Genomic DNA, 10,991 nt, shown 5'->3' on the forward strand with positions numbered 1-10,991 from the left:
CGGGGGGGAATAAAAAGTTGCATTATGGCAACAAAGAGCAACAAAGATGATAAAGAAGAAGATTAAACGAAGTGTATAGACAAGTTCCCGATCTTAAGTTATAGTTGATTTTGGCAAATACCAAGGCAATATACAAAATATTTGAATTTGTCAAGGATTTAGGAATACTAGATGAGTGAATTTGCAACTTCTTATGTAGAAACATGAAAAATATCTCTTGCCACAAAGAACGTTTTTTTCGAGGAAATATATTGCACTTCAATATGGCTTATTTACAAAGCTTGGATACCACATGAAGTACATGTATATTTTGCTTTGTATCTTATATGTTGCTTATAGGGAGAATAAATGACAGTCACATGCCATGTTATCCCCTTCCTTTACCTTTCCCTAAATGGGTTCTCAATGGAGGTGATTGAGTCTAGAAGGTGTTCTCTTGGATACATGCTAATCCCTCCCAATTTGCAATTATGAAATGTCAAAGCATGTCATGTACTTTCCTCATACCTATAAGTAAGCATGCAATATACTTACCTTAGGAATTATCAAAGCATGCAATGTATTCGAAAATACCTATAAACATAGGTGAAGTTTATATCATGATAACTTTAAAGAGTGGAAAGAGTTTCTTCGTGTCTTCTCGTTCATGATAATACCGAGTCATATGTCACTTTATACATAACAATATGGACTAAAGAAAAGGAGGTCTTTCATTTCTTTCTTTACCAATCAATCAAAGTTCTCCATCAAATCTCCAAACAAAGCTGTAGATTTAGCCGAAATTGAAGAGTCAACATTTATTCAAGTTGGATAGGACCAAAACTAAGGGTTGCAGAAGAGCTGCCAATGAAACAAAGCAAAAACAAAGCAGAGGACCTTGCAACTGTGACAACTAGTATTCCTCTCCTTCATCCTCTCCCTCGCCTTCTGTAGAGTCCGCTCCAACCTCCTCGAAGTCCTTCTCTAGAGCAGCCAGATCCTCACGAGCCTCTGAGAACTCTCCTTCCTCCATTCCTTCGCCCACATACCAATGCACGAATGCACGCTTCGCATACATGAGATCAAACTTGTGGTCTATTCTGGAAAACACCTCGGCGATACTCGTGGTGTTGGATATCATGCACACGGCCCGCTGCACTTTGGCAAGATCGCCTCCTGGCACCACTGTAGGGGGTTGGTAGTTGATACCGCACTTAAACCCTGTTGGGCACCAGTCCACGAATTGGATCGTTCTCTTCGTCTTTATGGTTCCCACGGAGGCGTTCACGTCTTTCGGGACTACGTCGCCTCGATACATCATACAACATGCCATGTACTTTCCATGGCGGGGATCACATTTGGCCATCATGGAACTCGGTTCGAAAGCAGAGTTAGTGATTTCTGCCACAGAAAGTTGTTCATGGTAGGCCTTCTCCGCAGATATGACTGGTGCATAGGACGAGAGCATGAAGTGAATTCTGGGATAGGGAACCAAGTTCGTTTGGAACTCCGTGATATCCACGTTGAGAGCACCATCGAAGCGAAGCGAGGCAGTCAAAGATGAGATAACCTAGAGGAAGGAAAATATTCATACAACCGGATTAGTTTTGAAGTAAGGTGCACTTTAGACAATACTATGTAAATTGATTGGAATATAGGAACCTGAGAAACGAGACGATTCAAGTTGGTATAAGTGGGTCTCTCAATATCAAGGGACCGGCGACAGATATCATAGATGGCCTCGTTATCCAACATCACCGCTACATCTGTATGCTCAAGAAGAGAATGAGTGGAAAGAACGCTGTTGTAAGGTTCGACAACGGCATTCGATACTTGGGGAGATGGATATATAGTAAATCCAAGCTTCGATTTCTTCCCATAGTCGACAGAAAGGCGTTCCAGAAGTAAAGACCCAAGGCCAGAACCTGTGCCTCCTCCAACGGCATGGAAAACCAAAAAACCTTGTAATCCTGTACAATTGTCTGCTAGTTTTCGGATGCGGTCCAAGCACAAATCGACGATCTCCTTACCAACTGCATCACTCAGCCGAATACTCAGTTTTTCTCGGTGGACACATAAGAATGATCGAAACCTTAGCGATCGTGAGAGCAGAACGCACGCCGGTTTCATTTCAATAACAACACAGGAGAGCAGTATTCACGATATTGCAAACTCACTAGTGTAGTGTCCACGAGCAAAATTGTTGGCGGCATCTTCTTTTCCGCTGATCAGTTGTTCAGGATGGAAAAGTTGTCGGTACGTGCCAGTGCGCACCTCATCGATCACAGTAGGTTCCAAGTCCAGGAATACACAACGCGGTACGTGCTTGCCGGCTCCCGTCTCGCTAAAGAAAGTATTGAAAGCATCATCGCCTCCACCCACTGTCTTGTCACTGGGCATTTGGCCATCCGGCTGCGGACAACAATATTACATTAGTCTATACACAATCAGACTCCAAATGAAATAGACTTGTCCGTTCTTCACAGGAATTAGCCGCGATCAACCGAGACAGGTTCGACAACAGTACACCAGCATACTATACTTGCATTTTTGGAAGCACTCAACGCCACCAGAGGCAGGAAAAGGCAATTAGCAGGTATTGGTGAGGATGAAAATTATGAGAGGAGCGGCGACCTGTATTCCATGTTCCAAGCAATAAAGCTCCCAACAGGCGTTGCCGATTTGGATGCCGGCTTGGCCAATATGGATGGAAATGCACTCTCTCATAATTGTTGTTGTTGCCTGTGGGGGGGATGGCGGATCAGACGCAGGTAGGAGGAGGAGAAGGGAGGGGCGATTGGGATGAGAATGGAGGGGAGGTGCCGGCGGAAGGTAAAGGGGTGGTTGGGTGGCGTAACCGCAACCTTCAGCTGGCCTTCAGCCGAACTGTCCCAACCGTCGCCCTCCCTTTCGATCTCCCATCGCTCTTGGGCCTCAAGTCTTATACATACGGTTGAAGTTTTCGGTACGCTAATTTTTAGCACTAATCCATAGTGAAAATGGCCTTTATGCATTCGGAATTCGAATTCAAATTCGAAACTCTCGAGTCATCACGTACTAATGGCGCATGGAATGGGTCTCTAAAATTCGTAAGATTCATAACTTCCTAATGGCCCATCCAATGCTTTTGCTATTAAGAGCGAAATTTTGCACTCAATCTCTATGGGCATTAGATTTGGATTTATTCAAACAACGAAAAGGAATTTGCAAAAAGGAGTATCAACATTAACCATCAATATGTCATCCATATTCCGATATATGTTCTAGAGGTTTAAGAGTATATCCCATTAGTCCAATTTCTAGATCCTGAGTGTTGCTTTATATTCGCACCAGAATAAATATAGATTGCACCAAAGTGGAGAGCATGCAAAGCCCATAGGGATCCTAGTCATTTCTTTAAAGACTTCGGTCCCCAATTGGATGTGCATGTTTCCTAAAAGCCAATTATTGATCACAATGCATTCTTGCTTAGTGAGATGAATGCCTTGTCCAATCTTGTTGTCTTTCCAAGAACATCCCTTTTTGTTTAGATTCAAGAGAATGTATTTAAGATCCATCTTCTCAAATGCCCAATCACAAATTTCTGTCATAATTGCCTTAAGTCCACACTGCCCATCCAAGGGGATATTCTCATAGCAATTACCAATATCTGCTATGAATACATAGTGAATTTTCTTTGGGAGGTTAAGCCTTATTTCATATGATGAATTGACAATCCAAAATGTGCTTAATGCAATCCCCGTCCTATTCCATATCTCATCTTGGAGGTCTTTTGTCATCCTCATTAAAGGGTCTAAGCAAGCTTGTAATATTACTGTCACTATTTTTGCTATTTCTGCAAAAAGACATGAGTGTGCATTTGTAATCCATCTAAATGATTCCTTATCAGCCTTGTATGTGGCCATCAAGTACCGGAGTGATAATGATTGAAGTGACAGTTGTAAGTGTTTGATCTCTTCGACCAGTCGATCGAGGATCGAAGGGTTTGTAACCTTAATAAAGTCTTTGCTTCACAATGTCTCCCTTGCTTTTACAAAGATAAATGCTTTGCATATAAAAGCGGGTGTGTTGGATGACTTGTGTGTAGATGTTATCAGCAAGCAATTCGTTAGGTGCTCAATCTCTATTATCAAATCTACCAACTCCATGCAGTAGGGTGTTTCTTGAATCCATTTATTCTTTTCCATATAAATTTCCTTAGTTTATCCCAACAAAATTCCAAAAATAATGGTTCCATTATAGGGAATGGTGTGCCTATATCAAATCCCAATGCTTCTAATCTTCTCCATGTATGATGGAGTGAATTTATGGTCCCATTAATGCTGTAATTTTCTTTCACTATATGTCCTAATCCTTTTTGTATTTCCTTCCTCAGTATTTCATTCCTTACAATATTAGTGCCAAGGGTTACTACATGTCCCTAGATCTCATGTAGAAACGTAATATTCTCTAAATTTTTGCATTTGCAGATAGTATCCAAACAGTCCCTAAATGTCTCTAAAGTATTATTGCCAAAGGTTTCTTGAAGGGCCATCCAAATGACAGTTCATCACTTAGTTTACAACCAAGTTCACAATTCCATTCATCAAAAAATTCCTTGAACCATGATTTTATAGAGAGAAAATCCATCAAGGGATTATAATACAAGGCATGAATGAAGGTATTGTGGTATCCCTATTACTAGTGTTAATCTTCGATGCAGCATCAAAGCAACAGATCTCTGTGAACAAGCACATACCTATTAGTGTTTATTCCTTCTCATCATACAATAAATGTCAAACTTGAAAATTATGGCCCCTCGTACTTGTGCAGGAAACTGTTTTGCTTCCCTGTCAAAGCTTTAGTAGCTCGTACCTGCGATTCAAGGCTATGAAGATGGGCTGAGCATTCTATGGATGGTTACCAGTCGATGAGGCTGCTACCAGTCTGGCCTCTTTGTGGATAAGGGTATTGTGGGTGTGTCTTCTAGCCATGCCTGTGCGTCCAACAAATTTTGCCTTTCTGGCTGGTCCAAAGGCTCTCAAAGGTTGGGCCTCTAATGATGTAAGCATCAACTCCCCATAAGACATTCTTCCTGAGGAAGGTTGAGGTCCTTGAGGGTTTTTCTCCAAGTTCTTTACTGCAGTAAGGACTAGTTCCCTCATATAATAGAAGCTGAGACCATATCATTTTTTTTCATAAACAAGAGAAAAGAGTTAAAAGTTGCTTTAAGAGGTCAGTTGGGAAAAAAGGAGGGTATATTGTGGTCAATAAACCAGATGGCATGGTCATACTAGAGTGGTTGTGCCCTACAATCTATGATTTCCTCCACACATTTGCATTTGACATATGGGCACACCACATTGAAGATATCATTGAGATACTTAGGTGTTCTCTTCTCGGTTTCAGAAATTTTGCTCTTACATCTTCCAAACACTCTAACTGATGAAGTGCACCTCCCTGTGGTGAAGGCAGACATTGGGAAGAAAGAAGCCAGTGGGTAGTTATGGACAATGCCAATCTCAAAACTCTGGGCTGCCCTTTTTGCCTCAGTCTATATATTCTCTTTTGCACTTACAAGGTCTGCAAAAAACAGCCAAGTATCTGGTGCAAATGGTGCCAGTAGGTTTATGTCATGGAGCTCCCATGTTGTGTTGTCATAGGCACTCAGTTCAGCTTCCAAGACCCACAAAGGGAAGAAGGGGTTTGTATACATCCTTATGGGGCCTTTCTTTGGGGTAAATGTGGTGCTCATTAATTGATCAGAGTAAATTGTTTCCTTATCTTCCTTCGATAGTCCTTCCATGTCACAAAAGCTATGTTGTGGGATGTCAGACGAAGATTTAGGTAGCAAGAAACATTTCAATCCCAAACTTTCTAGGGATAGTTGGCCTATTGGGGGTGGAAGATTGGAATGAATGAATAGTTTCCGCATAGTATCAGGTGTCTTTTCAGCAAGTCACTAATGCAATGCTGTCTTTCTCCATGAGTTGGTCCAAATTGTTTGCTAACTATTTCACCAATGAGAGAGTCTTATCAACATTCCCTGTGTGAGGTATCAAGATGCGGCACCAATCATTAAAAGATAGTTGCAACAAAAGAAGCTTCATGGAATTGGGGTTATCCTTCAGCTCCTGTGAGTCCAGCTCAATGATGACGTCATGTATGGACTTGTTGAACATAGTTAGAACTGCTTGGCATCCCAGGGATGGGGCTGGGAGGGGCTCAGTGTAGCCTAACCCTATCAGAACATGATGCCACACAGAGAATTGCTGCAATCAACATTGCATCAAGGATTCCATTAGTACCAGAGAATTTTCTCTCTCTAAATGGTAATGTTAGCGTGTGTCTTATCCTATCTACTATTTATGGCAACTGTATACTCTATTTTAATACCTTCCTTATAATTCCAATAAAAGGGAACTAAGTATCATGCCTTGAGCTAGTTCAAGTTTGTACATTTCCTGTTGTTCCATTATTATGATACACACAATTTTAGGATGGGCAGGTGTCCATGAAAAATTAAAAAGAGCTTAACCCCATCCACTTACCCATTCTCAGGTTGCTTCCTGAATATATATCCCCTAAACCTCTATCAGTTATGTTCAATCTTGTTGGATTGGAACTCAAGTAACATAGTCAGTTATGTTTTAAATGGGCTCCTAAGGCTCCTAATAGTGCTTGTCGGCCCTATGGTGTCTATTATTATAAGGGTAAATAAGGTCCCCATGGGATACATAATCCATGATACTAGTCATAGCTACTTGTAACTCAAGCTCCACTCCTTAAGATATTGAGTTTTACCTACATCCGAAGTATATCATGGGATAGAATTAATCCGTGTCCTGCTCTAATTTAGAGGGTCCTTTAATCTTGATGGGTATTAGGGCTTCCCAATCTGCCTATCGGATAGGTTGGGGGGAATGTATCATCCTTCCTATATTCATAATGTAATTAACTATGCTAACCCTTAATCCTTGTATAATATTAATAATACCATAATCTTATGATCACCTATGGTTTGGTCAGTACATTACTCCCTTAGTTTAGAGGGTCCTTTCTAGGACCAATAACTAACACCCTACTAGGGGAGGGGAAAAGTGTGTGTGTGTGTGTGTTACCTACTAAGATAGTGTTATCTATATCTTCCCTAGTACATCCCCTTGATTCCTACATTCATCCAATGCCTCTCTATTCCCATGTTTTTATTGCTCCTCCTCTTGCAATAGGTGCATGAAGATGCTGTATTCTGCATTTACATTTGGTGCATTTATACAATTCCATTGTAGGGGCATCAATATTATCAGTTCAATAGTTTGGAACCTTCATATTATGTGTATCTAAAATGCAGAATTCAAACCTTGTCATTCTTATATTTCTCCAATCATAAGTTCCAATCTGTCTAGAGTATATATTGATCAAGAACATGAACATCCATTGAAATGGTCTAGTTTGTGCAATAACTAGGTTACACTGAACAGTTAATTAACCAAATCCATATTGTTTTCATGGAACCTCTAAGTAATTAACCAAATCCATATTGTTTTCATGGAATCTCTAAGTAAATATCAAAAAGTGTCAAAAACCGTGGTGGGTATCAAAAAGTGTTTTTCATTGGCCATTGTACTTGAGCCAAGGACTAGTGTAAACTGGTATGAGTTGTTTCTCTACATCTCTTCAGTTTCCTTCCCTTTTATCAGAAATTCGAGGCAAGTAGCTAGACTCACCTGCAACCATCGACAAGCACAGCATGTCAGAACATGAACCTAATGAAATGTGGGATTACAGGTTTCATGGCCCAACTATAGTTGTTATCCTTGTCAACCCCAACATTTTTCAATTAAGAAGGAAACACTGACGGTGATGAATTTTAGAGAGCCCTAAGGGTTTTCCTTTTGAGATCTTAGTATTTGCAAGAGGCATTAATAACATTTTTCTGCCCAAATGCCTTACAGGTCATAAGGTGTGTGGCTATTTATTGCCACCATATCTTTTTTCTGTCATCAAATGACTCCCAATCAAGAAGGTTTCCATAAGCTCACAACAATGTTAGTCCTTATGAGTGCAGCAAAAAAACTTTCTTCTTTATACTGCCATAAAATAACCCTTACTCAATAATTGCAGGAAACTTCAGTAATAGTAATCTTTGATAGGTCAATACATTATAACTATGTCTCAAAGTCGAACAGTTGTACATAATATCTTGGCCAGTTTCTTACAATCACTATTCCTAGTTCTTCAGTACGCTTCCTAGATGCATCAAGAAGAGACTATGGGCCAGAGACACGTACTTCATTTGTGACTAGAGGTCCCACTTCATTGACATTTCCCTAGATAGCTCGAGAAGGAAATATATGCAACGTACAAGTACAACATCTAACTATTAGCTAGATCCCGCATAACGTCATATAGCTTTCCACATAAATTTAAATGGTTTCCATTTTCTATCAAATGGGCTCAAACCAAGTTAAGGCGCTAACTAGATACGGGATGAACCAATCGAACTAACATAAAAAGCCGGGGGGCTCAAGCTTGAGAGTCATCTCCCATATTCTAGAGTCTGCTACTAGTGACTGATAGGTAATAGTCGAGCATCATGTCCCTTGTGTATAAAGTAGAACTCAACTTTTGCATGGTGACAGAGTATAGCTTATGGCTACTCGATAGTTCACTAATTAAGCATCCGATTGCGAGCGAAAAAAGTGTAACGGGGGTAACTTATCGTAGGGGTTCGGGGATTGGAAGCAAATGAAGGCCTTCAGCCATCCGTAATCTATTGAACCGCATTGCTGTTTCAACATATGCAGGGTATGCTACAACTCCCACTCGTTCCAAAGCCAAACACAGTGCATTGTGAGCTTCGTTCCAAGGAGCATAAGCTCTCTTGTCTAGGCTTCTCTCACAAGCACCACGACCGTAGTCATCATTCAAGCGCTAAGCCTCCAGGAGCGGGAAAATGCGACAACCCCGAGCATACTATGGATAATCAGTATGAACTTTGGGCCAGCTTCTCGAAAGCGTAAGCGGCTCGTATGACTGCAGTATGCATCGTAACGTCACGCACTCAGGTCACGTAGTCGTAGCAATATCACATGCAGGGATCAGACCGCAGTGTTTCCAAGGGCAATACATCAGTAACTATCTTCTACGTTCATGCGCTGGCCTCCGTGTGTATTTCTCCACCCGTAGAGCGTTTGATCCATAGCAACACGCGGAATATTAGAAATGCGCGTTTAATCTACATCAACAGGTTATGGTTCGTGTATAATATGCCCCAGAGTTATCACCCATAATCTCTACAAGGAGAGAGCAGGGCGATTGGCGAAGCTATGGGTTGTGGGTCGTCCCCTGTTGCTTCATCAGGCTTTGATAAGCCTTTACCCAGTACTGTGAGCTCCCACGGTAGCTTTTCGGGTGCAAAGGTGTATGACAAAGGAGGGGAGGAAGTGTGCCTTCTCTTGACGGATCAAGAGCACATCTGCTCCTATTGGTTGATGGGGGAAAAGGAACTAGTCTGAGTATGGGCGGGAGGGGGAGAGTGAAATAGTTCCATTCACCTGTACTCCCTCCATAGTATTGAGTAGTTGTCAAGCGCGTCCGTCGAGGTCTTCTCACTGGTTGAGCAGACTTGCGTCAGGGTTGGGCCGTCACGCCAGGGATGTGAGCCTTCTCTCCAATGCTTGGGGTGTCTCGAAGACCGGGTTGTCAGAAGTATTGAAGTGTAGGATGCTTAGCCCATGTGGTCTGAGTTGGGGTCTAGTTCCTTCCCTCTTGGGAGGCAAATTTTTGGACCATCTAAGTGGTATCCCTTAGCCACTAACTGTAGTTTAACTAATCCTTTTGGGGGGGTGTTGAATTTTTCGTGGAGTAAGGGGCCTCCTTCATTTTTTCCGGTTGTGATCATGATCCTTCATCGTGCCACATCCCTTTTGGAGGCATGAGTGTGTGTGTGTGTGTGCGCGCCCCCCGCCAAGCCTTATCCCCGCAGTGGTCTCCACCCCTTAGTCTATGCGTGGGCAGCTGTCCACCCATCCTCATAGATTGGGTTAGACCGCTGTCCCACATATGGTACATGTAAGGGTATATTTACAGATGTGAAAAATGGTTTAAGGTGCTTACTTATCCATCGAGTTATTGTGTGTATATCTAGGGAGCATCTAGGGAAGTTGCCCTTGAGAAATTCGAGTATCAACCCTTTGCTCCTGCCTCCATCAAATCCGTTCCTTTCAAGCTTCCCAATCAATTTCTCAATCTGTATCAAGGCATTAAAATTACCACTTTCTGTGTAAATAATAGGCATTATTTGTGAAAGGATAACTTTTTTTGAGAATGATTTTGGCCTGTTTCCATCTCATCGAATGTATAAGCATACTTTGTAATTAAGTTCTTCAAGCTTATTAAAGTTGTTGGTAACTGCCACTCCATTCTTGGGGTGTATGACCGTAATGGCCATGTTAAAAAAGGATGCCTTGGTACCTTGGGCTTCATGCTGTATATCGGGGGAGTGTGCTTTTATTGTTTCCTTGATTTCCAAAAACTCCAGAGGGTAAATCCAATATGGATTGTTGGGGATGGATCTAGGAATCACGTCTTGGGTTTGATACATTAATCAAGAGGATGTCATCCATGTACCTTGCTGAATGTCTGAAGTCTTTTAGGGTTTGCCCCTGTTTTAGTTGCCAGAGTCTTAGGGTAAAGTTATACTCGAACCAGAATAGGTAGAGGTTGCACCAAAGAGGGGAACAAGAAAACCCCATGGGGATGCCTGAGACCTGTCTATAGGTGCATTTTGCTTTGGAGTCAAGTATTCATTTCGATCAATTCCTATTTTGATGTTGAGGGGGTGAGTCGTGGTCTCACTTGTCGCCATTCTGCTTCTCCTCATTTTTGAGGGACAATGAAGCTTCTCTTTGAATAGGAGAAGGCAAGTGAGATCACATGTTCCATTACTTGGATGAGACCCATTTCCCCTTGTAGAGGGATTTCTCAAGACATTTGCCAATGTCTGCTATAAATACACATGTTATTGTATC

General features: G+C 41.7%; 1 protein-coding gene across 1 annotated transcript; it reads right to left on the reverse strand.

Moving 5' to 3' along the window:
- Positions 1-892: 892 nt before the first annotated feature.
- Positions 893-2,706, reverse strand: LOC147889032 (tubulin alpha chain-like). The gene is made up of 4 exons (XM_087392247.1): positions 2,614-2,706; positions 2,157-2,391; positions 1,642-2,012; positions 893-1,549 (listed from the first exon to the last, which is right to left on the reverse strand). Exons 1-4 carry the CDS (start codon positions 2,704-2,706, stop codon positions 893-895), a joined length of 1,356 nt encoding a protein of 451 aa, XP_087248373.1.
- Between the last annotated feature and the right edge of the window lie 8,285 nt (positions 2,707-10,991).

Source organism: Dipteris shenzhenensis, chromosome 21 (assembly GCF_047967505.1).
Source record: "Dipteris shenzhenensis isolate YYH24624 ecotype China chromosome 21, Dip_SZ_1.0, whole genome shotgun sequence".
Classification (NCBI taxonomy): Eukaryota; Viridiplantae; Streptophyta; class Polypodiopsida; order Gleicheniales; family Dipteridaceae; genus Dipteris; species Dipteris shenzhenensis.

What these genes read in the sequence shown, in the direction of transcription:
- LOC147889032 (XM_087392247.1), bottom strand. Translation starts at nt 2,706, where the DNA reads ATGAGAGAGTGCATTTCCATCCATATTGGCCAAGCCGGCATCCAAATC. An exon ending in GCTTGGAACATGGAATACAG is followed by an intron (nt 2,392 to 2,613) that starts GTCGCCGCTCCT and finishes TGTTGTCCGCAG; the next exon opens with CCGGATGGCCAAATGCCCAG. An exon ending in TGAATCGTCTCGTTTCTCAG is followed by an intron (nt 1,550 to 1,641) that starts GTTCCTATATTC and finishes TCCTTCCTCTAG; the next exon opens with GTTATCTCATCTTTGACTGC.